Here is a 27,963-nt window from a genome sequence, read left to right as displayed (position 1 = left end):
TGGCTATATCAAATAACCTAATGTATGTCATAGCGAGCCTATTTCTTTAGAAGATCTACAAAGTCTGTGGTGCACTTTACCTGGAGCGTACATACTGATGAGCACATTGTCTACAACACTGGTTATTGCACTGAACTGTGTAACATCTTTCTACAAAAGCACATAAGATACAAACCCACATTTAAATGCACACAAAAAGGATGGAGACCGGTGAAATTGTATATTTTTATTGTTTAATTCTTTATCGTTTAAGTCGCATACAGTATAGTCTGTCATTGGTTTCTATGCTGCTAAAGTTTGTGGACGGAACATCTGTGTTTTGTCAACTCTCTGATTGATTTATTGGTTAATGAGTGAGCTGGTTGAACAAGACCTGTGATGGATCTCCTCTGACCCATGCAATGCTCTGTGAACCTTGGAACGGCTGTTTTAAAAATACACAACCATTATGGTCGTATACTGAGTAATAATGCATAAAAGGGTATGTTGGACACATCAGGAGATCTCACAGTTCATATGTAGCTACTGTGCATTAATGACCAAAGTGGATATATGAATAAAATCAGAATATATGTTAAATCAATTGTGGACCGTAACATTTCCAAGTGTAGTAAATGCCAATCACATTTACCAGCCCTGCTCTTCCAGCTCATCCCGCAGTATCATCCAAAGCGTATGCTGTAAACGATAGATGAAGTGTGAAGAATACCACAGTTTTTAAATCACACTGTTTGTTAATTATGTTCAGGAAAAAGTCTCACAGACAGTTTTATGTATCTTAACTCCAGTCCGAGATATCCTTACCGTGTGCTAGTTATGCTGAATCTGCCTCTTAATCGATCCCACGTTGTTGTTTGTTTAGTTTTAAGAGGTGTGCTTCTCCTCATTAAAGTATATAAAAATAGGCATTTACTTTTTAAAAGGTAGATATGGTTATGGTTTTGTTGTTCAGCATTTGATGGCAGCAAGCATAAAGAGCACAGGTAAAAGAAAAAAAAAGGACAGGAGGTGAGACACAGCGAGACTGGGGGTTAATTAGTAAATGTATGATCACTCAGTAAGTTTCTAAAGACTTTTGCAGGTCTAAGATGATGCTTCTTTGTGAGAAACAGAAATAGGGCTTCGATTTGAATCATTAACACTAGCCACAACTCGATAATTGACAATAATAAACCCATGCCCAAACATTTAAAATGTTCTTCTTTTAATGAGCAACGTATCTTTATATCATATCTTAGTCAGCATTGAAGTGCATTGATTAAAAAGTAAGTGCAAGTACAGGTTCTGATGCATTCATTTTTACTAGAGGATTAAATTATTTGCAACGTGGCCCCAAAAAATAGTCATTCTACAGGGGCACTCTGCAAAGGAAAACCATTATAGTTGATGCTGTTTCTAACCTAAAAGATATATGCTGTTTTCCTCATTTCAAGCTTTTAAAGTTATCTCTGAGTGACAGTGTGTAGGAGCGATTTTCATCTGGCTTCTGCTGTCAGCTCACTCCAGTCCGTAAACCGCAGCATTTTTCCTCAATATCACTGCCATGCTCCCTGACTGATTTCTCAGTGGTTTCTCGGTTTCCTTTGAGGAACACAGAGACTGAATCAAGCCAGCAGAAGCACAAAGTCTGTGAGAAGCACTATTTTAGTGCAATAGTTTCACACTTGGTAACTCTGCTACCTAAAACTGGCTACCTCTGCATAGAGATGGAGAAGAGTTCTTATCACAGCCCCATCGATAGGCCTTTTAGTTGTTACTGAGGGAAGCGCCATTATTTTTATGTCACCAGAGCAAGGATAACAACATCTTTTGAGGTAATAAAAAAATAAATAACAGCATGAAGTTATCCATTAAAATGTATTGTCCCCAGTATCTTGGATTCTGTCATCAGAATTTGGATAATACTTATTGAAACCATAAGGCTTTACGATAAATGCAACTTGGCCATATGATGGCAAAAGTCTCCAGTGGAGGCGTTCCCCCTGGACTCTAGCTGCTCTCGGAGGAGGTGGGCGGTGCCGTGGAGGACGACCTCCGCCGGGACACTGACTGTGAGCGCTCAGGGCTGTGTTTGTCATAAGGCTGGAGCTGCACCTCCAGGAAGTCCCTGTGCTGCTGGCTGATGACCTGGCTGATGAGTCCGGGCAAAGCTTGCAAGTTACTCAGTAGAGTCTCCAGCTTCGTCTCCAGCAGGGCAATCCTTTTCTCCATGTCCTCCCCTCTCTCATTCAGGTCTGATACCATGTCATACATGATGTTCTGAGTCTGGAATAGGAGAGATAAAACAAGCTTATTGTTAACATTTTCAAACCGACGTTACTTTTGATGGACCACCAGAAAATTTATTATACATTAAAAAAAATAGGGAAAATGCATTTTCATCACATCAAGATGCACTGATAGTTCTGAAAAGAGAAGAAAGAAAACTGGTTACAAGAGGCTACGAGTGCTAAAGATTCACTGTTCAAACACATCAAAGTCAAAGTAAAGAATGACTTTAAAATAATAAACTGATGTATATCTATTTGTACGTCTGTCTGAAAACAATACTCACATTCTGCCTGCAATTTCAATGTCAGAAATCGTGAATAAACATCAATGGCGCTATGCTGTGTAAAAGTGCAATAAAAGTTCAGCTAATATGATGCTTCCACAGTCTGAGTCAGATCTATAAAGCTCACAGTTTCAGATGTTACAGGCTTTTTTCACTGTATTGCACAATATTTGCTTGCTAAACCAAGATAGAAGGAAGAAAAAACTCACCATCACATTCAAAGTATTTTAGGATTTCATGTTTCTCTTAAATGACAACAAAAAATGTTCATGACTGAGTGCAGTAATGACTCGGATACACTCAACAGCCACTTTGTTAGGTACACCTGCTCCACTGCTTGTTAATGCAAACTTCTAATCAGCCAGACTGCTTTGAGTTGATAGGATGGCAACGGGAAGTCAAACAACTCCTCGTTACAGCTAAGGTATGCAGAAGAGCATCTCTGAATGAACAACATATTGATGAGCTACAGCAGAAGACCACACTGGGTGCCACTTCTGTCAGCTAAGAACAGGAAACGGAGCTACAATTTACTTGTAATGGTGTGGAGGATATTTTCTTGATACACTTTGGCCACTTAGTACCAAATGAATATTTAAATGCCACAGCCTAACTGAATATTGCTGCGGATCTTGTCCATCTCTTTATGCCCTTTATGGCCACAGTGTGCCCATCTGCTAATGGCTGCTTTCAGCAGGATAGTGCACCATGTCATGCTCCTCAAATCATCAAAATTGTACTCAAACGCCCTCCACAGTCATCACAACCTAATCCAATAGAGCACCTTTGGGATGTAGTGGGATGTGAGATTTCCATTATGTGCAGCCAACACATTTGCAACTGTGTGATGCTGTCATGTCAATATGGATCAAAATCTCTCAGGAGAATGTTTCCAACTTCTTGCTGAATCTGTATCCCGAAGACTTAATGCAGTTATGAAGGCAAAAAAGGGTCCACCCTGGTATTAGCAAGGTGCATCTAATAAAGTGTCCAGTGAGTGTATACACCTTACGCCACACACGAGATCAGCCTGTACAGAACCTGCATTATATGACAGGATGGTGATTGCACCAATGCTTCAGTTTATGTGTCAGGCTGCACGCTGTCGTAATACTGCACGGTAAGATGTTCCTGCGCAGGCTTCTTGAGCTGAATCAACAGTTCAGATTTTACAAACTGCTTTATGATACTGCCATTTTATCCATCTTGTCTGCAATGGCTTGTGTCTCACCCAGAGAAACCTTCACCATCCTTCAAAATAAGGTCAGAGGAACATTATTGGGAGCACAGTATCTACCGTAAACTGATCTAGAAGGGTGAATTTTATTTGGACAGTTTACAGGAGCTTTATGTTTTCATGCAGACCAGAGTACATTAGTTTGTGACCTTGAGGAGACAGGAAAGGTGCCTGCTGACTTCACATAATGCTCTTCTGATGCATCAGCCATCTCATAACAGGCTATTAAAAAACAACAACAAGAAAAGAAAAACAAACAAACACACAAACAAACAAACAAACAAAAAAACCTCCATGAAAATTATATAACTACCGTATAACTACTCTTCTCTAAAACGGTTTGGGCTTCCAAAATAGTCAGCAACAGCCTAAGAAATTCATGTCACATTCCAGATGAGAAGTGGTGGTGAGGCTGCTGGAAGGTGGTCTCTGAGGTACTATTCAGTGCAGGACTAATAACCCCTGGCAGCTTAGAGGCGATGTCATCCATCACTTACCTTGTCCTCTTCTGATTTGAGGCGGGGATGATGGGATAGCTTGTTTATATGAATCAGTGAGGACTAAGGAAGCCATGACACTACTTAACCTGACAACTGTTGTTAGGGTTGTGCTATTAACATCAAATCAATCCAATAAAGGTCTTTTTCCTCTTAGTGTAATTAAGAAATGATTGCATCCAGGCACAGGCCTCCAAGTTTCAAACCGTGAAATGAAAGGAGAACATGCTCAAATAAGGTGGAATGGATGATAGAGAGCAAGAAAACCATTAGTAGATCATTGAGGAATATATGTGATGGAGCAAGAATACAGGTGGTTAATAGACATCCACTTGGGCTGTAATGTAAAACCGCAAATTGACATTATAAACCAATTTCTGTACAAGACGAGGGAAGAAGCGCGAGCAGAGTGGCAGAGATGGTTGTTAAAGCCACTTGAGTGAGCACTTTTGTAATTTAAGGATATGTACTGGAAAAAATGAAAAAGAAAAAAAAATCCTGTGGAAGGAAACTGCATTCAGCCAATGTCACATCGTTTATGTCACGCTGGATGAATAAACAGGGTCTGTATAAGTGACTCTGGAGGAGATAATGAAATAAGGGGATACGTTATGATCTGAGGAATTTCACTGTGCACTGCAGTGGCAATGCATCTTCCAAAAAGATATGTTCAGCTCTATTTAGCTCCGTCTTTCCACCGAGAGCGTGAAAAGACTGAAGCCACACTGCCCTCCTATGGTTGCAGACTCATACAACACTGGCCATAAGCCACCTTACTCAATGTCACGTCGCAGGTTTCCGTGCTGTTTTACAGCATGAGGTGATTAGGCAATATTAACTAATACCTTTCATGACATGCTGGCCTGAATCCAGTTTGACTGTGGTGTACTTTTGAATGTCAGAGTGCTCTGCTTTTCTCTCCTCTTTTTCTCTGCCTTTATTTCTGGCTGAATCATCAGATCACAGTGTGTCTCCCTTTCCAGGTTACTGTTTCTGCTGTGTCAGGCTGGCGCACTGCCTGGTCTTTCCCTAAGGTTTGTCGACTTCTGTTTAGTGCATCTGGAGACAAACATCAGAGAATACATAGAGGGAAAAACTGTGCCGGGTTTCTCATTACTCCCATTCAGTAATTTTTTTGTCCCGGGGACAGTGATTTACACTGCAAAATGAAGATGCGTTATTATTTCATACCCCAAGCAAATTGAATTCCAGGTGAGCGCAGTCAACCGCAATCAACACACAGATTGTAAAGCCTGTCTGTTTATTTGACACCTGTAGACTTTGATTTATATTAGAAAACACAACTAATTCAGCCAGTCAGCTAGCATGCATCGGATTCAGCCACACAGAGGGAGGAAACCTACAAAGGCAGCAGTGTACTGTTAGTCTAGCTTACCTTAGCAAGGTCCACTAGTGAGTTTGCTTGGTCATTCAGCTTGCGTTGCTCCATTTTAACACTTCTCAATCTGAACACAAGACCATTCAGAACCCAATAAATTAACGCTATTAGTGTCGATATGTTTTTTCTTTTTCTTTTCTTTTTTGTTCTTGTTGTAAATTTGTGCACACACAAGGCATACACATGAAGAAAACTCCCAGGACATGCATGGGATATGTGTAGAGAATGCAGGGTTTGGAGGGGCAGTCTGCTTGGTTGAGCTGCATGCAAGTGGAAAGGAGACCACAGAGAAAGAAAGGGTGGGGGGGAGGAGAGGGAGCTGCCACGGGGGGTGAATGAAATCAGCTCTGCGTCCTACTCAACCAATACACACCACAAGGGAATGGGGGTGGGGGGTCATATCTGGGTACAGTGTAAACAGCATTTATCAAGTCCTACTGTATGTCTTCTTGACATATGAGATTAGAAAACATCAACAGCAAGGGTAAAAAGGTCAGCTGTTGTTCCTGTAAAGTTCCCTTCTGGTTAACTTTTTTCTCTTTACTATTCCCATTTAGTCACTCAGAGAGCCAAAAACATCACACACTGTTTTGTATTAACACAGAGGGTAAAGTTTAACCTTTAAACAGCAGCTATGAGCCTGCTTCCCTTTTGAGACTTTCCAATATTCCCATTAGAACAGAGAAAATCGTGTCATGGTGACAACTTTTTTTTTTCTTTCTTATTTTTTTCTTCTCTCTTTTTTTTTAAGTGACAACTTAAAGAATCGTTTTAATTGTTAATTGCGGGCAGGAAATGAAAAGATTTTTCCAGAAACTCTCTTGTGGGCTAAAAAACCATGCAAAACGCTAATTTTTCTATCACCCAAAAATCCTACCTGCAAAGACTGAAAATTGCCTACTTTATAAAATGTGCTTAAATAATTTACAGCTCCTGTTTAATTATGCTACTGAAGCACCATTTTAAACTCTTCTTCTCAGGGGACTTAAAAACAGCAAAATGTGCACTATTGTAGAGTATTAGCCACGTGGCATCAACATATTAAAGAGGGTTTTTTTACTTCCTCCTGAATCGCTTAAAAATAATAATACACCATTAATACAGTCTGATTCTTAGGTGATGATTGAGGGTCAAATTTTAAGATTGCTAAAGACGAAGAAATTCAAGAGTCTTCGAGGGAGACTGATATTTCATCGAGAAACTCCCAAATGTGCAGCGAAGACCAACAGAGAGTGCCACAGAAGCCACTAAAGAAAACTTCAAGCATAGGGCAAAAATGTCCTGCCACCTTAGCCCCATTATGCTTCATACAAAGAAGACTCTCAGACAAATGCAGAACAAATTTCAAAACATCACTCTTATATTCTTCTAGTTATAATGAAACAAATAAAGAAAAGAGCAGTGGTCTGCTCTAAATTACAGAAGATAATAGGTGTTCGGGGTTACATGGTTTTGTAGTTGACATGAGACCTGTTAGAAATATACATTTCACAATTGGAAGACCAATAGCTGTCAGAGGGCAGGTTGAGGTGAGGGCGAGAAAGCCTGCTGACCTTCTATTTTATATTCAAAGTATGTTTTCCACAATCAGTCACTGCTCATGGGCACTTCCCTTTGTGAACGGGCACTTTATATGCGGTTGGTGTTCATCGGGGGAAAACGGCTATGCTAAGCGTTTCAATCTCAGTTAGTGCTGCTCCACATTTTTCACCCTCTCAAGTTGCTTTATTTGTCATGACCTCCATTAAACTCATGGTGAAAAGAAATGCAAATTATTCTTCAAAGTAATGGATGGGTCTGACGTCTTCTTTTTTTACCCCCCCGTCGCCCTTGTCCCTGCTGACCATTCACACTGTTGGTCACAGTTGCAGCCTCTCGAGCACAAACGGGATTTCTTCAAGGCTTTACCCTGACCTTCCTCTTAGGTCACTTCCCTCTTTGTTCAATTCGCTGATCTCTGAGCTAACAAGCGCTCACTGTCCTGCTTTTTTTTTTTTTTTTTGTCCCCACTATGGTTCCTCCTTCAGCCTTGCGCATGGAAAAAGACTTCCTCCCCAAAGGGAGACATTTGATTTCACAGCCGTTATGGCCTAAAACATTCTGCAAGACATTTGGCTAGCACTTGTGTCATACCGTGCCTCTAGCACGAGTCATCCAAAGGACCTCAGTGTTGTTGTGTCTCCAAACTCTTCTTGCATGGCAGCTGCATGTCGTTGCTATTATGCTGTTTACCAGCCATGACAACAACAATGGACTGGCATCTCTGCTACTGTGTCATCCAACAGGGAAATGGAGGAAATGTAGCTGCAAATGTCGTAACAGGCGTAACAATGGTTCCACTTGCCGAAAGATGACCCTGAGCCCTGATCTGTGCGAGCGTGGCCGCTTGGGCGTATCGCATGACTTTTTGGGGTATCACAGAACGTACACGTCTGCAGGCTAATGCCACTCTGGTCGTCATCCTTCGGTAGGTGAAAGCACAGTCGATTGGAGTTTAATCAGTTGCTTTCTGATTAAAGATCAAAAGTCTCATCACATCCATGCAGAAATGGAAAGAAAAACACCCTCCATCATTGATAATTGAAATTCACTTAAACTGCATCTGTGGGTGTGTATACAATGTGCAGCGCATATCTGTTCACTAACAAGGTGCCTGTACCGGTGATTTAAATCAGACAAAGAAAAATGTGATGCTGTGTGTTTCGTCAAACTGACATGCCAACTAAGAAAAACACACTTTTAGCAGGTGTGACTGGGTTGTGTGAAGCAAAGATTTTTGAGGGATGAATTTCACTTATCAAATGAGGGAGTGTAATTTTTTTTTTTTTTGGTAGTTATTGGGTTCAAGGACAAGCTCTCGTTAGCATGCACACAACAGGTCTGTATCTACATGAGAGGCGAAGACTTACTTTCGAGCTCTATTGCATTGTGTCGACACAAACAGGAAAAACAAAAACAAAACAGGAACAAAAAGGAAACATGAAGTAGACAAATGAATTATTACAATATCAGATAAACATAGTCAGATGGCAAACTGTGTTTGCTCACGTCTGGCTGCTGAAACCCTCATCGCTACACTGTCACCTGTGAAGAGCAGCCACCGCTTCTCCTGACTTCCCTCATCTTGAAACCAGTTTGTCATTTTACCCTGCGTGGACCGTTTCTGGTGGTTGCAGCTGTTTTTGTTCTCTGAATCTAATTTAGCCTTTTCTGGTCCTATCAGAAAGACAGTGAATAAAAGCAATCTTCCTGTTAATGCCGGCAAACCAGAAGTGTCTGTTTAACAACAGCTTTTACCCCCCTCAACTAATAAGGATGTGTGAGCAAAGTTTTCTCACTGTCTTACAACTTTGACCAGTAGAGGAAGTCAAAGATTGCTGTAGGCCTATTAAAAGCCTCCACTTGTTAATCCACTTCCTATTCTATATTAATTGCACGCCAGAGTTTGTCTGTCACACCCTGCGATTAGGCTACAGGCCCTACTTAAAACTCTCCCACACGAACCCTGTGAACACTCTGCCTCATAACCGAGACCGAATCTCTCTAACACAAAGAATGTGACCAGGAGATGTTGATACCACGCTGAGTGGTCGTTCTAAGCACACAGAGCAACGTGACTTTTCCCAACTGAATCTGGTTCTTTATAGATTGCACTTTAGCTCTGAGCCATTTCCATTATTAGGCTGTCCAAGAGAACAGGAGGTGGACATGAGAAGCCGTCATCAATGCCGCGAATCACCTGAACCCAACAGCAAGGGCATAATGACTCGAAAAGCAGCAACAATGAGAGAAAGCTATTAAACTGCAAGTCTGGATGCGGGTTGCAGCAGCAGCAGACAGTTTGTGTATATTTGTGTTTCCCTACCTTCCCAATAAACATCCGAATGCCGTTAAAACTTAAATGTGTGTCCAAAAGATTCACGAGCAAAGCAAAGTTGCACACAGTACACCATATATATATATGTGTGTGTGAATAAAACCACAGAAAGCAAAACAAACATACAAACAGAGGACATTTTTACTTGAGTATGAACAATATACCAGCGTATTTGCTATTATTTATTCTAATAAAGCGCCGAGGTGATTGCCAGTTAATGAAAGAAGCCTCAGTGTGGCTGTGCTGGTAAGCACTGTAAGCTGAAGGAAAACAACAGTGAGGTGAGGTTAAAATCAATACTGTTTTGGAGTGAGATAGCACTTTGGGGGTCCTTGGGGACCCACTAAAACACTAGCTGACAGGTGAATGTCTGAGCAAGCGCTAGAGGAGTAGAAACCGAAATGTGTCAGCCCTGAGGTCAGCCTGACATCTGACTCACAGCGAAGAAGACACACAAGAGTCAACCTGACAGCAAAAGGTGGAGAAATCGATATCATACTCCTGTGAATTCTGTAAAACCTGCATATTTTGAGGTAAAATGAACTTTACACAGAGTTTCTTTTTCATGATGCTAGTTTATGCCTTTTAAAAAACGGGTAAATGCTTTACAGGAATCTCCAATGAGTCATTGTGTATATATACATATATAACATTCAAACATCAGCAGAGGAAGTTGTGAAATCAGTCAAGTCAAAGCATGGTTATAAAAATACAAGAACCTCCAAATCTATGAGCACAAAGCTTTGCTACAGGTGTCAAACAATTCAGATTTCAGGTTTGTGTTGCTCTGGTGAATGAAATTGCTGAAGAAAAGTGGCGAGGTCAGGGTTAAGAGCACGGCACCTACTGGTGAATGGCTTGGAGAAATTTTCTCTGGTGCTTCCTGACTCTGGCGTGGTCCATCTTCCTCACCAGTTTAGTGTTCTTGTAGATGAGCCACGTCTCCCTGAGAACGTTCGCAGCTGTGTTTTTCACCTTAGGGTGCAAAAACAAAATTGCTTAAGACTGTAATGAAATAAAGCATCTATGACACCTTGCAGCGCTTTCACTTACTCTTTTGGTTAGCTGGGTGTCCATCATAAAATTGTGAACATGTTTTTCAGCTTTGGTTAATTCCAGTTTCTTTGCCACCACAGCCACCACCAAGGCAGTGCAGCCAGCGCCCTGGGAGCCAGAGAAAATATACAGCGTTCCTTTACTTGTCAATATTTTTCAGTCACGATAAATTAGCAGCAGATCGGCTGCTTTTACATAATTAATAAGAGTCTTTCAATAGTTTCACAAGCTGATAAAAAAACAAAACAAGCATCATAATCTCACCATAATGCCAGTCAGGAGGCAGACTCCTTTCCCACAGTACGTATGTGGGACCATATCCCCATAACCAATGGTAAGAAACGTGATTGAGATCAACCACATGGCTCCAAGAAAGTTGCTGGTTATGTCCTGGTTATCATGGTACCTGTAATGAATAATAAATGTATCAGACTGACACACCTTCATGCACCTGAACAAACTGCTACTTATTTCTTTTTTAAAAAAAGAGGTTTTAGCGACTGTAATGCCTAAAATCCAACGTTTCAGGACTCTGCAGTTTCATAATCTTTTCTTACAGCTTGTGTTAATCCTTCTATCTTGATGCTCAGACAGAGAGTGAGTATTCTATCTATTTTTAAGCCTTATCTATGTTTCATGCTGAGCAGCGCGGCATAGCATGAGAAAACTGATCCAGGCACCTCTCGCAGGCTCTCACTGTCCATGCAGCGATTATCCATAGCGAGATGGTGAAGACCAGCAGCACAGTGCCGGGGCAGATGGTCATGAGCGTCTTCATCACAAATCGCGTGTTAAAGTTAATCTTGTTGAGTGCACCGATGCTGCGGGACGAGGCATCGGTGAAGAGCTTGCTGTGCAGCAGCATGACGCGAGCGATGAGGTACAGGCGCAGGAACATGGGGATGGACAGGATGATGTCCACATCTGCATCCGTCTTGGATGCCACGTAGGAGTAGGCCAAGCGTGCCGTCCAGGTGAAGGTGTAGTTGCCTGGGATGGGGTGTATGGCGCACACCAGGATCTCCAGGCAGATGAAGAAGATGCGCTCGTATGTCATGGCTATCCTCCAGTCATCAGCTGCATTGTCCACCATAAATAGCTGCAAGGAAAGGGCACCATGAGAGTGATGAAGGGTAGAAAAAGCAATCAAACAAAAGGAAACAGCTGAAATTTTCATCATGTTGACACAGCACACTACAGGAAATCATTAAGCCCATTAAAGAGTAAACAGCAAATCGCCTCAAGCCATTAAATTACATTTTTTTTTTAAAAGAAACTGTGCTCAGAACATTTGAAGGAAGTGTAGCCAAAGAAAACGGAAAAGATTTCATGACAAGGGGAGGATGTTACAAGCTTTCAGATATTTACAGATATATACAACATCTAATGACCTCATCATGGCTTTAATGTCATATCTGTGTTTGTGAGCGCACCACACCAGGTGTGTAAGTTTTAATGCCTTAAGGAACGTTTGTTGCTATTTTTCCCATTTCCTTTAATGCCAAAGGTCTTTGTAACAAAATAAGACTGGGGCCGGGTCATGTTTACCACTGTGTTGCATCACCCCCCCTTTTTAACAACAATCTTAAAGCATTTGAGAACTAAAGCTTTGAAAGTCAAACGTTTCCCCATTTTTGCTTGATGTGGGGTCGCAGCTGCTCAGCTGTTTGACTTCAACACAGACTCACTGTTGCGATGTGTGTAAAACACTGGAAACCTCTGAGAAAGACTTCTGGATGGCAATATGTTCCTCTAAAACCTGCGTATGCCATTCAGCATTAAAGACGCTTTTGAAAATGTGGAAACCTTTGGTTGTTCTGACCACAGCAGAGTTAGTTTCCACCCCAGTCCATCTTAAATGAGCTTGGGTTCAGAGAGGATTTGTGTGTTTATTTTCTTTGATCTGAAAGCAGCTGAAAATGGGACTACTTATAAAAACGACTGCAGTTCTTAAACAGTTAATGCAATACCTTTGTTACAGCCATCGATTTAAATCTGAAAGTCTGCACTTCACCCACATCTCAATTGCTTGATTTAAAATCCACTGTGGCAGCGGACAACTTAACTGTTGGTACAGTAAACGGTTATTTCAGCATCAAATTTAAAAAACAAAATAGTCCAAAGACTTCAGATGTTCACTTATGATTGTAAACCAGTTTTCTTTAAAGTTTTACCTTTTCAACAAAACCGAGACATTTAAAGATTGTCAGGGCAGTATGGACTTTTTAAAGCTACTTTGACGTGAAAACTAAATAATGTAAAAAGAAAAAGAAAGCCAGGAAACGGCAGACTCATCAATGCTGTATAAAACAGCTTCTGCATACAATAAATTATTGAAATTTCTGGAATAAATGACAATCCTTAGTGTAAAGCATCTTAGTGCCTGTAGAATAAATTGTTCTGAAGATGACTGAAAATTTTGACTTCTTCATTAAAATGCATTAAAATAAAATATTATTACATCAGGCAATACATTAGCGGTGTGCAGTAAGCATTTTCAACTTCTAAGCAGTATACTAATGAGAACATCTGCCACCTCCACATAGCATTAGGTGCTGATCGCCTGGCCACCCTGACCAGAAGGCTGGCTGTCTCACTGGGGACTTCAGTGTGAGTGGATTTCAACACCTCCCATCGCTCTTCTCCACCCCGTCCTCTGTCATATATACGCAGGAGCTTTCTCACATGGTCATTCCTCCTGATGTCCCTTCACTCCTCTTTATCACTTTCTACAGCTATCTTCAACTCGTGTCCTCACACAACTACCAATATCAGCTCCTTCACGGTCTCCACTTCTCACGCTAAAGGTTGTAAACAGGCGATCTCAATTTTATACCTGTTGCTTTGTATTGTGAGGCTTGTAGATAAAAAGCGCTCCAAACTGTATTCCTCTCTCTGACACCTCGCACTGGTATCCCTTCTCTAATGCGCCCGCTCTATCCACTCAATCACATCAAGGTCCTGCGCCTGTACAAGCTGTCACAAGTGGCAGTAGATTTTTCACAAAACATTGTTGTCAGCAAATCCAATCGAGGTTTCCTGGCAGCTTTTTTTTTGCCATGAGAGCAGACGCCTTTATGAAGGGGGAAAAAAGAAAAGGAAAACTGCACTATTACGTGCCGTCCGAAACCTCCCTAATGTACTCGGTAATAAATTATGGGGTGTCCACTGACTTCTCAGGCTTAACTATGATATACAGTACAATGATTTTGCTTACAGCCCTCTGAAACAACATCCTGCACAGTTCTGTTCATCTTTCAGCTCAGAAATGTACAAGAATTATTAAAGTAAGAGGAACATCTTCACAATTTGTCCTATTAATGTGTTATATAATACTGAAGTATTTGTTTGCTTACTCAATGGTAAGAAATGAAAATCAAAAAATAACCCAGATATTTAATGGAAGGATTAGTTTCAGGTTATGTCGTAAGTCACAGAAAATGTATAGTTAAAAAAAAGTCATGATGCTCGCTGCAGAGGTTTTGTGCTGATCTTAATGCGAGAGAACAGCTGAAACACTGCAGTTACTGAGTCGGCAGAGCGTTAGCGAGTTTTTCTCTCTGTGCCATTCAGAGGCCCTCGGTGATGCCGCTCTGTAACTTTATGTGGTCTGCAACTATGTCGTTGAGTTTCTATTGTTCATAAATGCACATGTTGCAGGGGCAACATCTCACAAGCAGTCAGGTCATCTTAAACGTGTCAGTGATATAACTCGAGAGGTGGAGCCATCAAAAAACCCTTTTGAGTTCTCGCTTGGCTTGGCTCCCAGTTAAATCTGGAATTGAATTTAAAGTCCTTCTCTTCCCATACATGGTCTTGAATAATCAGGCCCCATTTTATCTTAAACACCTCATATTAATGTATCATCCCAATAAAGCTCCTTACTCTCAGACCACTGGCTCACTTACAGGATAAAAGTAGAACGGGAGGCAGAGCTTTCAGCTTTGAGGGCCCGGTTCTGTGGAACCAGCTCCCAGTTTGGATTCAGGAGACAGAAACCCTCTCTTATTCTAAGATTAGCCTTATAACTTTAATTACTGATGAAGCATATAGTTAGGGATGAATCAGGTGACCCTGAGTGATACCTTAGTTATGCTACAATAGGTCTGGGCTGCTGGTGGATTCCCATGATGCATTAAGTGTATCTTCATCACTCACCTCTTTTAACGTGCTGTTAATGTGTTTATACATCACTCTGCATTTAATCATTAGTTATTATTGATGCCTGGCTCCACAGCATGTCTTTTGTCCTGTCCCCATCCCCCGAACTGGTCACGCCAGATGGCCGCCCCTCCCTGAGCCTGATTCTGCTGGAAGTTTCTTGCTATAAAAAGGAAGTTTTTCCTTCCCACTGTTGCCAAGTGCTTGCTCATAGGGGGGTTCTCTGTATTATTGTAGGGTCTTTACCTATAAAGTGCCTTGAGGTGACCGTTGTTGTGATTTGGCAATATATAAATAAAACTGAATTGAACTGAATAGGAGTAAAAAGATTTTAAAGAAAATTAGATGACCATTTTTAGAATAATTCATCATTTGCAGCACATAATATTAGTAAACATTGTATCTGAAGAAATCCCTACACACAAAGGACAACACTGAAAAACAAAACTGACTGGCAAAGAAAAAAACAGGTTACAGAAATGCTGCTGCATCCTCTGCTCGTGTAAGATGGACTGAGGTGAAGTGGAAAGCTGTCTGTGTTCTTATGTATCAAATTTTAAATTCATGCTTGAATTCACGCGCGCTGCTCTAACCAGGCTAAAGAGGAGAGGGACCGTTCGACTTGTTGTCTTGCTGTCAGGAAAGGCCTTATTTATTTGTGTAAGACAATGCCAGAGCCCATTCTGCGCAGAGTACACAGCACGGCTCTGTTGCAAGAGAGTCAGGGTGAAAAACTGGCCTGTCTGCAGTTCAGACCTGTCGCCTATTGAAAACATTGGATTAATAGGCAAAAAAAAAGACAACAAGAAGCAGCAAGAAGCATTTGATTTACAAAACTGCAGCAGCTGGTCTCCTCGATCCCCAAACATTTAAAGAGTGTGTTGTTAGAAACAGAGGAAAACCTGATCCTAACCTTTTTAAAATGTGTAGCTAGCATTAAAAATGTGGGTGTATTTTTCAAAAACAATTATATGCCTCTCTTTTAGCATCTATTACCTTGCCCTCGCACTTTTAATCATTTATATAGGGCTTATATGATTTGCAAATCAGTCTGTCTTAAACTTTATGACAAATCATATGGTCATAATTTTCCGGACACTCTGGAGGCATACATCATGACTCGGCAGTTTGCCAGCTACTCTCCATTTAATTTGGAATTTCTCATTATAGAAGCAAAAAGAAAACTGTCCCACTCCTGAAAGGCTAATGGGATCACTGACTTAGATTGTAATTTTAGCTGTGACATGTTACCTAAAATGGAATCGCTGAAATAGTCATGTTTCTCACATCTTAAATAAAGCTCCCCATTCAAAGCGTTCATCTCAAGGACAAAGCCAGCGCGCAGAAATCAATAAGACTGCGCTACAGACGTGTACGAGTGCTCCACATGCTACAGTTCGACAGCTTCAAAGGGACTCCGAGACTACAGCTTCAGCTGCTTTAATGCAGAAACGGCACACTGCACGCTTATTATAGCTTCTGAGCCAAGAAATGTGCAGGAAATATCAGCTGTCAACAAGCCGGCACAGTACAACACCAGCCAACAACAACAGCAACAAGTCCGTGAATAAATGGTACAACAACCCCACGTAGCCTCTGCAGCTCATTTGTATTTATTCAGAAGCTACAATCAAAGTCCCCCGCCCTCCCCCAAACACAGAAAACACGTGAATTAAATTTTCAGCTGTGGTTGTTCCTATCAAATGAGCGACACTGAGCTCCTTTAACAAACTGACATCTGACAAAGAAGTGTGTAACTCTAACCACAGCTTGTCCTGTTCAGCTTTCCAGCTGAGTGTAATGTAGACATGGAAACACAAGCTGTGTCTCCACTCACACTGTGGTCTCTTACTTACAGAATTAGTTCTCTGAAAGAGGCTAAATCTATTGTTTGTACGCGGCACAAGCGACGTTTTATTTTACATTTTAAACAACAAACCGGTCGTGTCAAAAGCAGTTACAAAGTTTGTTACCTCCAAACAATGTAATTAAACATTTAGCAGGAGCTTGCATAAGGAAAGCCTACTTGGTGAATAAAAGCAATTATGGTAATGGCCTGAAATACAATACTCATGGGGCTTTAACCGCACAGCATGAAATATTTCATACTCGCTGGAAAACCATGACAGAGAGGCGGAAGAAACTGCATCTATGGATGAAAAATATTCAACTGTGAGGTTTATTTTTTAAAAAAAGAAAAAACTTATGTTAACAGTGTGAAAAACAAAAGCCCTGATGAGAAATAGAAGGTTAATTATTTACAGCACAGATGGTTTAGGTACTATAAAAACAGGCTATAAATATAATAATTTCAGTTACATCATAGTTACATTTTTTAATGTTAAGAATGAAAATATGAAACAATTAATAGAGGTTCAAAAAAACAAATGAGTCCACAAGTAAATCTTGTGGTGATCATTAAATTATTATTACATTTTTTATTTTATTTACATATAGACAATTACATAAATGAAAATTATAACCACAGAGACATGATTATTAAAAATATGTCCAACCTAACATGAGAATAAAATAAAGGCCTGTGACTTGAGAAACATACCTGAAAGTTTATTTTTAAGATAAAGAAGGTAAAAAGAATCTATTTCAAGCGGTAAGAGCGCCGCATCTTAACCTCGTACACAGTGGATCATTAAGATTTGAAGATGAAACAGAGGCACAGCTAGAATAGAAGAAATCATTTTTCTTTTCAAAAAAAATCTTGTGCATAGACTTTCTTTGTCGTGCTCACTGTGTGGAAATATGACATTTAAATACGGTTAATCTTTTGTAAAAGTGGCAGAAACTTTATCAGGTGTCAATTAGCAACCTAGTTGCTAAAATCAACTTGTTTAATCTGCTCAAATGCTACACGTGTATGTTACTTAGCGTACACTTGTTAACCACTTTATTAGGTACATCTGTTCAAATGCTCGTTAATGCAAATATTTCATCAGCCAATTGCATGGCTGCAGCTCAGTGCATTTAGGCTTATAGACAGGGTCAAGATGACCTGCTAGAGTCAAAACCGAACGTCAGAATGGGACTGCAAGAAGATCTATGTGACACTGAATGTGGCATTGTTATCGGTGCTAGATGGGTGATGAACAGGCAACAAAAACTCAAACAACTGCTTGTTACAACCAAGTGATGCAGAAGAGCATCTTTGAATGCACAACATGTGAAACCTTGAAGCAGATGTGCTACAGCAGCAGAAGATCACAATGGGTGCCACTCCAGCTGGGAAACTAAGGCTATAATTCGGCTCACCAAAAATGGATAACAGAAGCCTAAAAAAATGTTGTCTGGTGATGGTAGAGCCAGAAATTGGCATAAACAAGTTGAAAGTGTGTATCCATGCTGCCTTGTATCAGCAGTTCAGGTTGCCGAGCATGTACTGGCTTGAGGGATGTTTTTTTGACACACATTGGACCCCTTAGTAACAGCGCCGGTCTACCTGAGTATCTTGGTGACCATGTCCATCCCTCAATGGCCATAGTGCGTGCACCCATCTTCTGATGCCTGCTTCCTACAGGATAAAGCTCCATATCACAAAACTCAAATCATCTCCTGATCATGGTTTCTTGCATATGACAGTGGCCTCATATGACCCACACAGTCACAATCTAATAAAGCACAAAGATGGGAATGTGGAGCTGAAAAATCAGCAGCAGCTGTGTGATGCTGTCATGTCACTATGCTTTAAAATCTCTGAGGAATAATTCCAGCACCTTGTTGAACCTGTACAATGAAGAATTAAAGACGTTCTAAATATAAAGGGGGATCTAACCTGGCATTAGCACCTGGTACCTAATACAGTGGCCAGTGACATTTCTAATTAGCACACAGTACAGCTCAGAGTGATGGGAATGCCATTAAGTCTGTGAGGTTATAAACTAAAGGATCAGGTAAAAAAAAAAGAAGAAGACAAGACCTTAATGGCATTAGATTAAAAGCTAAGGAGTCACTAAATATATTTCAGTACATCCTGGGGGAAAGACAAACATGTGCACTTTATTCAGTGGCAATCCATCCAATAGTTGCCCAGACATATTATTTGAATGTGAACTGTGTGTGGGGTCACACAAGAGATTAGGATTTATCCTTATCTGCTCAGTATGAATGCCTATAATAAAGTTTCATGGTCGTTCCTTTAATAATAAAATGGCTAAAAATTTAGTCACAAAAATAATAGATGAAAAACAGGCCTTTAAATTCTTACAATCTATATTCATCACATGGATATTGAAAGACACGTTTGTTTGTATCTATATATGTGTCCTAACCTTAACTGTGTGCCTTTATTCTAAAACAGCTCTCTCCAAAATCCCCACCTTACCTTAGGAAAAAAACCCCAAAATCAGTTCAAGAGCACAGACGTTAATCCCATGCAATGTACAACAGAGCCCAGGGAACAGGGCGCCAGCCTGTTTCTAACTCGGGCCAAATCAAAGCATCAGCGGTTTCTCTTTGACATTCATCTTGTTTTCTGATGGACTTAAAATACAGTCTAATCACTCAGAGTGCATGCCCCTTTCCCATCATCGAAAAGGCTTCTTCATGTCAGTCTGAGAGACAGCACAGCCGAATATGTCTTGAGCTCATTCCCTGCCTGCCGATGTCCTGTGTCTGCACTGTGCAGCCCCGGAGGAGCTCACCTGCGCTGCTAGCTGGGTTGGTTACTGGTTTCACTACTCTCAATATAACTAATGGAGTGCAGCTCAATATTTAATCTGTGTAATGTGGAGATGGGAACATATATCTTGTCACTGAGAATGAAATCACTCAATCTCATTAGTGAATTAGGTTGAGAGGTTCAGTCCAATTAGGCATTAATGCAATGCTTTATTTATGATATCAAAGTGAGCCACTAAGAGGCCAGTTTGCAGAATAAATCTGAAGCTTTCGCAAATTCTGTTTGCTTTCGCTTCCGAGATTAAGTCTCACATTTGCATGTGCAATTTTTCCATTCGAGCAAAGTGAAACATTTCTGAGCCAAAGTAAAAGCTCGTATAAATCTTTCTTTAAAGTGCTGTGGCTGCAGCCAAGTCGCCACACATTAATAATCTACATTCAGCTGCATGTTTGGAGTCACACACACGCACAAAAAGAGCAATTTCATAAATAATCTTCAGGATCCTCAACTCTATGGGTGGTTTGGTATCTGTGCCCTTGAAAGGCGGTACGTTCAGTGAAAACATTGAGGTCACCAGCCAGTGGTGGTTATCTGACTCCAGTCTGGAGTCTCAGGTAGAGGACAGATTTCACTGTGAGAAATTTAGAGCGTCTCCTGCAGTTACACCATATCTCTGACACATACGCAGCACTCAGGGGCAATCTGCAGAGCACAGCCAAGTTTGGCTTTGGCAGAATTTTGCTGGCACAGTTTGGGTGACGCGTTGTTGTTTTATCTTTTCCGCTGAACCGAAAAATGTAATATTGCGCGACTGTGAAACATCAGCGCAGACCCTTATCGCAAAAGTACACATCAAAGACAAAAAAAAACCCAACCCAGCCCCCAAAGCATTTTGCATTAGTTTAAGAGAACTCAGCAGAACTGTCATCACAAGTTAGAGTGACACAGCAGTGGCCTTAACACAACACTTTGATGTGAGAAGAAGAGGGAAACTTGCAAAATGTCAGTTTGTGTTCGCTTAGAAAAACAGAGAGAACTCATCAACCACCTCAGCAGCTTGCAGCTCATATCAGACTCTGACAAGGACAAGTCAAAGTTAGGAAAGAGCTACACACTCAATGCAGCTGTGTTAACTTCCACAACACAGCTGCATTGCCTAACTAAGAAGTCTAAAAATTACTCATCTGGAAATATTAAGGAGACGTATAATGAGATTCATGCTTCCGGCTCTTTATCAAAGCTGGTGTGTAGAGGGAGGAATACATATAATTTTCCTTGTGGACACTAAAAACAAAACAAAAACTAAGGACAAATCTTTTTCTTTTTTTTTAAGCACACTCAGCTCAGTAGGTCACTCCTCACTGCCAATGCAGCACAGCAGTTGTATCCCTAAACAAATGACAGCCTGTGTCCGACCTCTCTCCTGCCTGCTCAGAGTGACCTTTTTTTGAGTTTTCAGTCACTCTGCGCAGAACAAACTCTGTGTTGTGGAAATCAGAGAGCGCAGACTTTACCGAGCTTGACAAGTAAATCAGTTTTAAGGGGCTAGAAGTGGTGGGGAAACCATTTCATCACCCTGACTTATGCCTCTACATCTGACAGGCATCTGTGAGTACACATGGATGTGCATGCATAATCTACTTCACTGCAGGAACAACATTTCCCACATGGCAAAGTGCACTTTAGAAACAGCAATTCATATTGCAACATTGCAAACACATTAGGCTCTCGTAGAGGCGTAAAAATGAAGCGCGGGGATGTGGATGGGGAGGGCGTGTTAAACCTAAGAACATTGCATAAAACCGAATAACACAACAGCTGACAGAGTGCTGATGCAGTAATGCTAAATAAGGATTCAGTCGATGGGTGTGTTTGTGTTTTGGTGGGCGCGGTGGTTTTCAAACTTTTTCTCCAGGGGACGTCATTTGCAGATAGAAAATAAAAATATTTGGGTTGGTGAAGCTCTACATGGGAAATCTATCATTTAAAGCGATTAGTTTCTGAACTCAGGCTCTAATGTCAAATATTTGGAGTAGCCACCCCTCATTTCTTTACATTTTGTTAGGAAAATGGGAAATAGATGCAGAAATTGTCTAAACAAATATAGAAATAGAGCTTGAACTCTTTTAGACAAGCTTTTTCATAATTACTTTTGTCTTCAAGAATAGTTTCCAGGCTTCTTGTTAAAGCGCTGCTTTGGATGCTGACATGGCAGAGCCTCCACTGTGTTTACAAAAGGCTGTAGACACTCTTTGCATCAGACCTGTTGCCACTGAGACTATTTCTGATGAGTCTTCAGTGAACTGTACACGAGTAAACTGGAGTGTCAGATGCATCTTTCAGGTCCTGCGTCAGGTCTTTGTTGGATTTTTTTCCAATTTGTCAAGGACACAACTTCCAGAGCTGTAGAGAGTTTTTTTTAGACCTGCCACTTCTTGTTTTGTCCTCCACTGCCCTGTTTCCTCAAAATTTTGAAGACACGCTCCACAGCATGCTGAGTTATGCCAAGTTTTCGATTAATAGCTCTTTAGGAATCACCTTTTGTTACAAAAATCCTATTTTAAGTCTGCCAAACTGGTTCAGCTAAAGAAACGGGAACAAAGGATGAGCTTTTGTGACAGGCTGCTAGCAACAAAGTGTCTAACAACTCAATTCAATATTCATTCTTTGCTAAGTTGTGTGTTATGTGTAGACACAACACCGGCTGATCCTTGAGTTAGGTGTTTTTTAATACTTGAATGATTCATGCAGTAGGTAAAAATATTCCTCTGAAAATGGGCAATGTCCAAAGAAAATCTTTAAAACACCTCCATCCTGGAGAGCTATTGTTCAAGAGCACTTTAAAAAATTACACATCTTGTTCCTTGGAAAGAAAATATGAAGCAATTGTCGTTGGCTTTTGCATTGTAGTGCACATTTACATTGACTTCATTCATGGGAAAATACTGTACTTTTTGCTTTGCTACACTTACTACTTGGCAGCCTTTATGTGAGGTAAACAAAACATGGTCAAAGACAGAATGATTCAACTATCAGAAAGTTAGTTGGCAACTGATTCCTCTTTAGGTTTAGACTATTTGATAAAACACGAGTTTTTAGATGTTACGTTGTTCATTTCTTTGCAGCGAAAGCTTCTACTTCTGATATTTTAGGTAAACTTCCTAATCACATTTATAGATACATAAGAAACACTTTCAGTAGCTTTACTTTCAGCTGAGCTTTTAAAATGATTGACTTTATATGATTTTGTACTTTGTTGTTAATACTTGTATAGCATCTGATAACCTCTTTGCCACTGCCAGATTTCCCTGTGTGAATTTACGAATCACTGAAAATTTACCAGTCAGTAGTCGTATTCTTCCACCTGTTAAAGTAATGTTTCTGACTTTGGAGAAGCTTTTCTCAAAAGACTTTCCAAAACTGCCAGTTAAGCAGATAATCAAGTTAAAAATTAAATGCCAAATTAAAAATCAAGAACCCCCCTCCCCCCCCAAAAATTCTCTTGTTTCAGCTCGTCTGGTGTGACAATTTGCTGGTTTTTGTTTGTATTACATCACTGTCAGTGTTTGCAAGCATTGTACAAAATCTCTGCATTTAATAATGGAAAAAAGGCTAATTCAGCACCAATAAACGACACCAGATTATTTAGAGATATAGTGAAGACTTAATGATATAAAATCTGAAGTAACATGATGTCACGTAGAAAAATGCGCATTTAAATCCATCCATCTCCATCAATCCTAACTGCAAAGACACTAAAGTCCAGGTGAAACTGGACATACACACTGAACATATCACCAGTGCATCACATGACTAATATCTACACCCAAACCAGTTTAGAATCACCAGTTAACCTAACATGCATGCCTTTGGACATTTGCACTCAGCACAGTGCCTGCAGGTGACCAGGTTCAATCTCAAACCTTCTTGAAGTGAAGTGAATGTGCTAACTGTTGTATCACCCCAATTTAATCATCTATCAAAATATTGGCAATGGTAAAATTTGCATTGGACAAGTTTATGTCGTTCCTAATGCACCCGACGTAGCACCTCACTGCTAATAAAAAAGTCAACCTTCAATCAGGATTTTCAATTTGGGGCATTACACCTTCATTTAGTCCTGATATTTAAATGTTTAAGGATTCAATCTGGAGTCTGTTTCAGTTTATCTTCCTTAAACAAAAAATAAACCGAAAGAAAACAATCAGTTTGTTTTTTTCACAAGTGTATTGAGTAGCAGGCAGCACACGGACAGAGAAAATCAGAAAGAAAAACACATTTTATCAGCTCTCTCCGGTCTCTCTCTGTTCTGTGTGCTTGTGTGTACTTGCGTTTACCATCAGCAAGGCAGATTCAGAATTAATTCAGCCGTCTACACATGTGCATGTGTACGTTTTTGAAGGCACATATGTCAATCTGCAGGAACCAAAAAAGCCACAACTGGCACAAAAAACAGCAACAATTGACACAAAAGAGCCTCAGGCAAGGAGGGATGGGAGCAGCTGTTGTGGTGGATGTTGAAGTATAACAGTGTGAACTGGATTTAAATAGTGAGACAAAGTCAGTTCCAGGGACTGGTTACTCCCAAAGGGAATGTGATGAATTAGAGGACAGACCTTCTAATCAACTTGTATATTTACAGAGCAGGTCTAGTGAGTAAGACTGCGGTGACTTGATAATGTTTTCTGACTCATCAAAGTGTTCCAGCTTCTACTTCAGTCAGCGTGAATATGTGGCGAATTGCAATAATCAGCTGTGAAGAAACAACTGCCTTAATAAAGTTTTCTAGGTCAACAAAGGAGGAAATGTCTTTTATAGCAAAAAGAGAGCTATGCGGGGTGAAAAATGTTGTGGATATTGACGTGACTGTCAGAGGGGACTTGATCAAAGATGTCTGAGCAGCCTGCCTGTGTGTTAAATATGCATCTGCTGACAATTAAAGGAATGGAAAGAAATCCTTGCTTTAGAGCTAAAATAATCACTTGCGCTCAGGAAACAGCGGTTCCTCAGAGTCATTTTAAGCAGAGAAAAGAGATTTCAACTTCTTGAATCCATGTTTATAATATACAGATGTGTTGCTGTAACATTGCAGCAAGGATATATATACATAAAAGTAGTCTCAGCGTCTCAGCAAACTGGTTTCCTGTGAATGGGAACAATAACCGCGTGGCTGATGCAGGACTAATTTGATACCTCTACCTAAATAGAAACATGCTGTGTACAAAGAATGTCTCTTTACATCAAAACTAAATTGTTACACCGGTCGGCAGCTGCATAAGCAAATGGTGAAAAAAAGCTCTGTTTATGGATTTATTTATTTGCTCTGTATTTTAGCAGAAATATCCAATGGCCAAAAAAAAGAGGAAGAAGAAGAAAAAAATGGGTTTGATACTTTCATACCAACGTATGATTTTCTTTCTAATTTATACACAGATCCTGGGAACCATCTGCAGGGGAAATGAAACAGCTTCTGTTGTACGGTGAAATATGATAATGATGCCTTTCTACCATCTCTTATGAAGAAAGGTTTACAATGAGAGATCTCAAGGCAGTGACACATTTTACTGTTGGGCTATTTTAATGACTGATCCTCTCCTGGGGTTTGTAGCTGCTAAATATACCAACAAAGCTGATGAAGATTCTGTTTGCCAGATGCAAGAGGTAAGAAGTGATGTTTTATCAAAGTGTAATGCACTATTTCATAAACAAAATGAGGCTACGTCTTGAGTTTGAGACTATAGACTGGCAACAAAGTGAAGAAATAAGGTCAGATGAAAACAGCTGGATCAGCTTTTACAGTTCAGCTGAAGGCATTTTTAAAATCACCCTCTTGTGCAAAGGTAAGAAACTCCATTAACATGATTAAACATGGCGTTGTTTAGTATTTGAGAAAATGCTTGGGTGGTGTTTCTTTTAAGGTGAAGCTTTTCCCATTTAGGTGAATTTAAAAAGAAAGAGACAGAAACACATCAGGCACATGGAAGCCGTCTGGCATGCAACGGAGGCCCATGCTGCAGGAAGTGAAAATTTGTGGCAAAGACATGAGTACTGAAGCACAGTAATGCAACAATGCTCCGAGGCATGGTCATAAAACTGTCATGTTGGAGTATCTCAGGCTAATAATCATTCATCCACTCAACCCTGCGAGGAGTTCCTTAATCTTCCCAATATCTATAATGAACTGTTAATGCGGCTTCAATAGCTGATGATTAGGCCTACAACAGCACCAGTGCAACAACCTCTCCCATCATTTACACACTCACAGGGCTGCAGAAAGTCTTTGATTCTTTGAAAGAAAAAAAAAAGATGGCAAAGAAACAAACACACATTTCACATGTTTCACAATGTTCATGCATTAAATGCACAAAATACTTAAATCTGACACTAAATGAGCAGCAGTGACTTTAAAATCAACCTGTAACAGTGTAAAAGAAGGGGAAAAGTGTGCAGAAATACAGCAGATTAGACATAAAACTGATAAAACATGCTTTGATTAAAACAAAAAACAAAAAAAACCAACAGAGTGCATCAGCATTACCTGTATCTCCCTTGCATGGTAGATGATAATCAGCCCCAGGAGAATGATTGTAGAAAGGCTTATCAGGCATTTTAGAGCTAATGAATATAGGGATTCCTGCAAAAGAGCAAGGACAGTAAAGTCAAAGAAGACACAACAACATGACAGAAGATCTTGTCTTACATGCTGGAGTAACTCCTACTAATGTGCCAAAATAAATAAATAAGTAAGTAAAAACGGCACGATTTAGCTTTTTAGGACACAGTGCAACAAATTCTAACATTGCAGCTTCTTCTCCCATTCATTTTTTTGGAGGTGATGGTGGTGGGGGGTCCCCTTCATGGCTGGACAGCTGTGGGCCTTTTGGCCTGCGTGCCTGGGACCTGCCTGAGAACACTTTATCCTACCACAAGTTGTTTAACGTTAAAAACACTTGTTTCGTGAGTCACATGTCCCCTAAATCAACTCTAGCCTACATGGGACTGCGAGGCACGGACTTTGAGTGGGCTATACGCACCTTTCCATACGCTCCCCATGAGAGTTCAGTCTCTATAACCATAACAACGATCCCAAACATCCCAAAGATTAAAGCATAGTCGCTGAGCCGTTTCCTTTTCTCAAACAAGGCCCTCCTGTGCCCCAGCTTCTCCCCAATGTTCTGGTTCTTCTTTTTACCCGATTTGGCCCCGCTGTGGCTGCAGCCTCCCCCTCCGTCTCCCGATGCGTAAGGCATCAGGGTGCTTGAATTATTCTCCGGCTTGGATACTAAAGTGTCCGACGCATCTGCGGCGGAGATGGGCTGCAAAGGCTGGGACTCGGAATCAAACTCGTGTATGTTTCTGCGGGACGAGCTCAAGTTGCTCAGCGGCCGCATTACGCCGCCGTTGTATCTGCAGCTGCTCATGGCTATTTCATTGTAGGAGTTACTGTCTTTGTGGCTGCTGCCCAGGCTGCCCCGCTGCCTATCGCGGCAATGCTGCTGCTGCTGCTGATGGTGAGGATGATGATGATGATGATGTCTGGATGAACTACCATGACTAGAAGGTGTGAACTCGCAGACACTGTACTGGCAGCCTTGCCTCGAAGACGTTTCCGAAGGTGCCCTTAAAGTTCCCACAGTGGCCGGCGACGTCCCGCGAAAGACGAGGCTTTTTCTCGCATCACAGGTGCAATTATTGCAGGTGCAGCATTGGTCGTGCTGCTTGCCGAGGCGATCCTCGCGTCCGCAGTAGTGCTGGTACTTACAGTGCTGGAGCTGCTGCTCTGGGAAGAAATCGTTCTGCAGCTGTAATGGGGTTTCCATGTCAGTGCTGCTTTTTAAAGCAGCGACCAGGCGCCACAGAGCCCCCGACAAAGGGCGTCACGGTCCTTACGGGAGGACAGAGCTGCTGCATGAATAGATCCATTTCGGCTCCGGTAGATGTGTGAGAGGAGCCTCCGATTGGGCAGAGGGGACCAAAACAACTGTCTCGACGTCATGAAAAGGTTGCAACCACAGGAACTGAAGCCCAGCCTCGTTTCATTCTCATCAATATAAGCGAGTGAATTGTTGCTTCCCCCCACCTGCACTGTCACACCTTTACAAAGACACACAGGGAAAACTTACTCAAGGTGTGTGTGTTTTTTATTTCTCATTATTTCTATTGATTTGTGAAACATCCCTTGATCAGTGCAGCTCTGCTTTGCTGAGACACCGCCACTCCCACAGGTGCATTTTAGCTTTTGCCCCCAACAACACATCAGCACCTCCTATTAAGAAAACCCGGACTGATTTCCAATTTCTTACTTGAGAGGAAACACAAGTAGCTCGCTGTCACCCGTGATTTACAACAAGGTGCTGATTTCATTCAGCTCATTGGCCGTTGAGCGCGTGACGCCTTCGCGAGCAACGGCCCTCTGTCTCCGCAGCCAGATTGATGTGAGCGCTGGTGGCTACCTTATTAATGGAGTGCAAGAGTTATATCACCCCAAGGAAATACAACCAACTGCCCGAGATTGAGCAGCTGTGGCATAAAACAAAGACCGAAACCTA

General features: G+C 41.0%; 1 protein-coding gene across 2 annotated transcripts; it reads right to left on the bottom strand.

The window, feature by feature from the left end:
- Positions 1 to 248: 248 nt before the first annotated feature.
- Positions 249 to 27,300, bottom strand: kcnn2 (potassium calcium-activated channel subfamily N member 2). Of its 2 annotated transcripts, XM_086300580.1 has the most exons (9): positions 26,449 to 27,300; positions 25,953 to 26,048; positions 11,301 to 11,719; positions 10,885 to 11,026; positions 10,618 to 10,728; positions 10,412 to 10,539; positions 8,597 to 8,605; positions 5,685 to 5,754; positions 249 to 2,265 (listed from the first exon to the last, which is right to left on the bottom strand). In XM_086300580.1, exons 1-9 carry the CDS (start codon positions 27,232 to 27,234, stop codon positions 1,990 to 1,992), a joined length of 2,037 nt encoding a protein of 678 aa, XP_086156706.1. In that variant the 5' UTR covers positions 27,235 to 27,300; the 3' UTR covers positions 249 to 1,989. The 2 variants fall into 2 exon arrangements, with proteins under 2 accessions (XP_086156706.1, XP_086156705.1); XM_086300579.1 differs by lacking the exons at positions 5,685 to 5,754; positions 8,597 to 8,605 and having other exon boundaries at positions 2,094 to 2,265.
- Between the last annotated feature and the right edge of the window lie 663 nt (positions 27,301 to 27,963).

The sequence above is a fragment of the Aulonocara sp. 'chitande type north' Nkhata Bay genome, linkage group LG7 (assembly GCF_057382095.1).
Source record: "Aulonocara sp. 'chitande type north' Nkhata Bay isolate Kocher_YH1m ecotype deep benthic linkage group LG7, A_spYH_male_GT1.1, whole genome shotgun sequence".
NCBI classification, from domain to species: Eukaryota; Metazoa; Chordata; class Actinopteri; order Cichliformes; family Cichlidae; genus Aulonocara; species Aulonocara sp. 'chitande type north' Nkhata Bay.
This window is presented reverse-complemented; position numbering and strand designations above follow the sequence as displayed.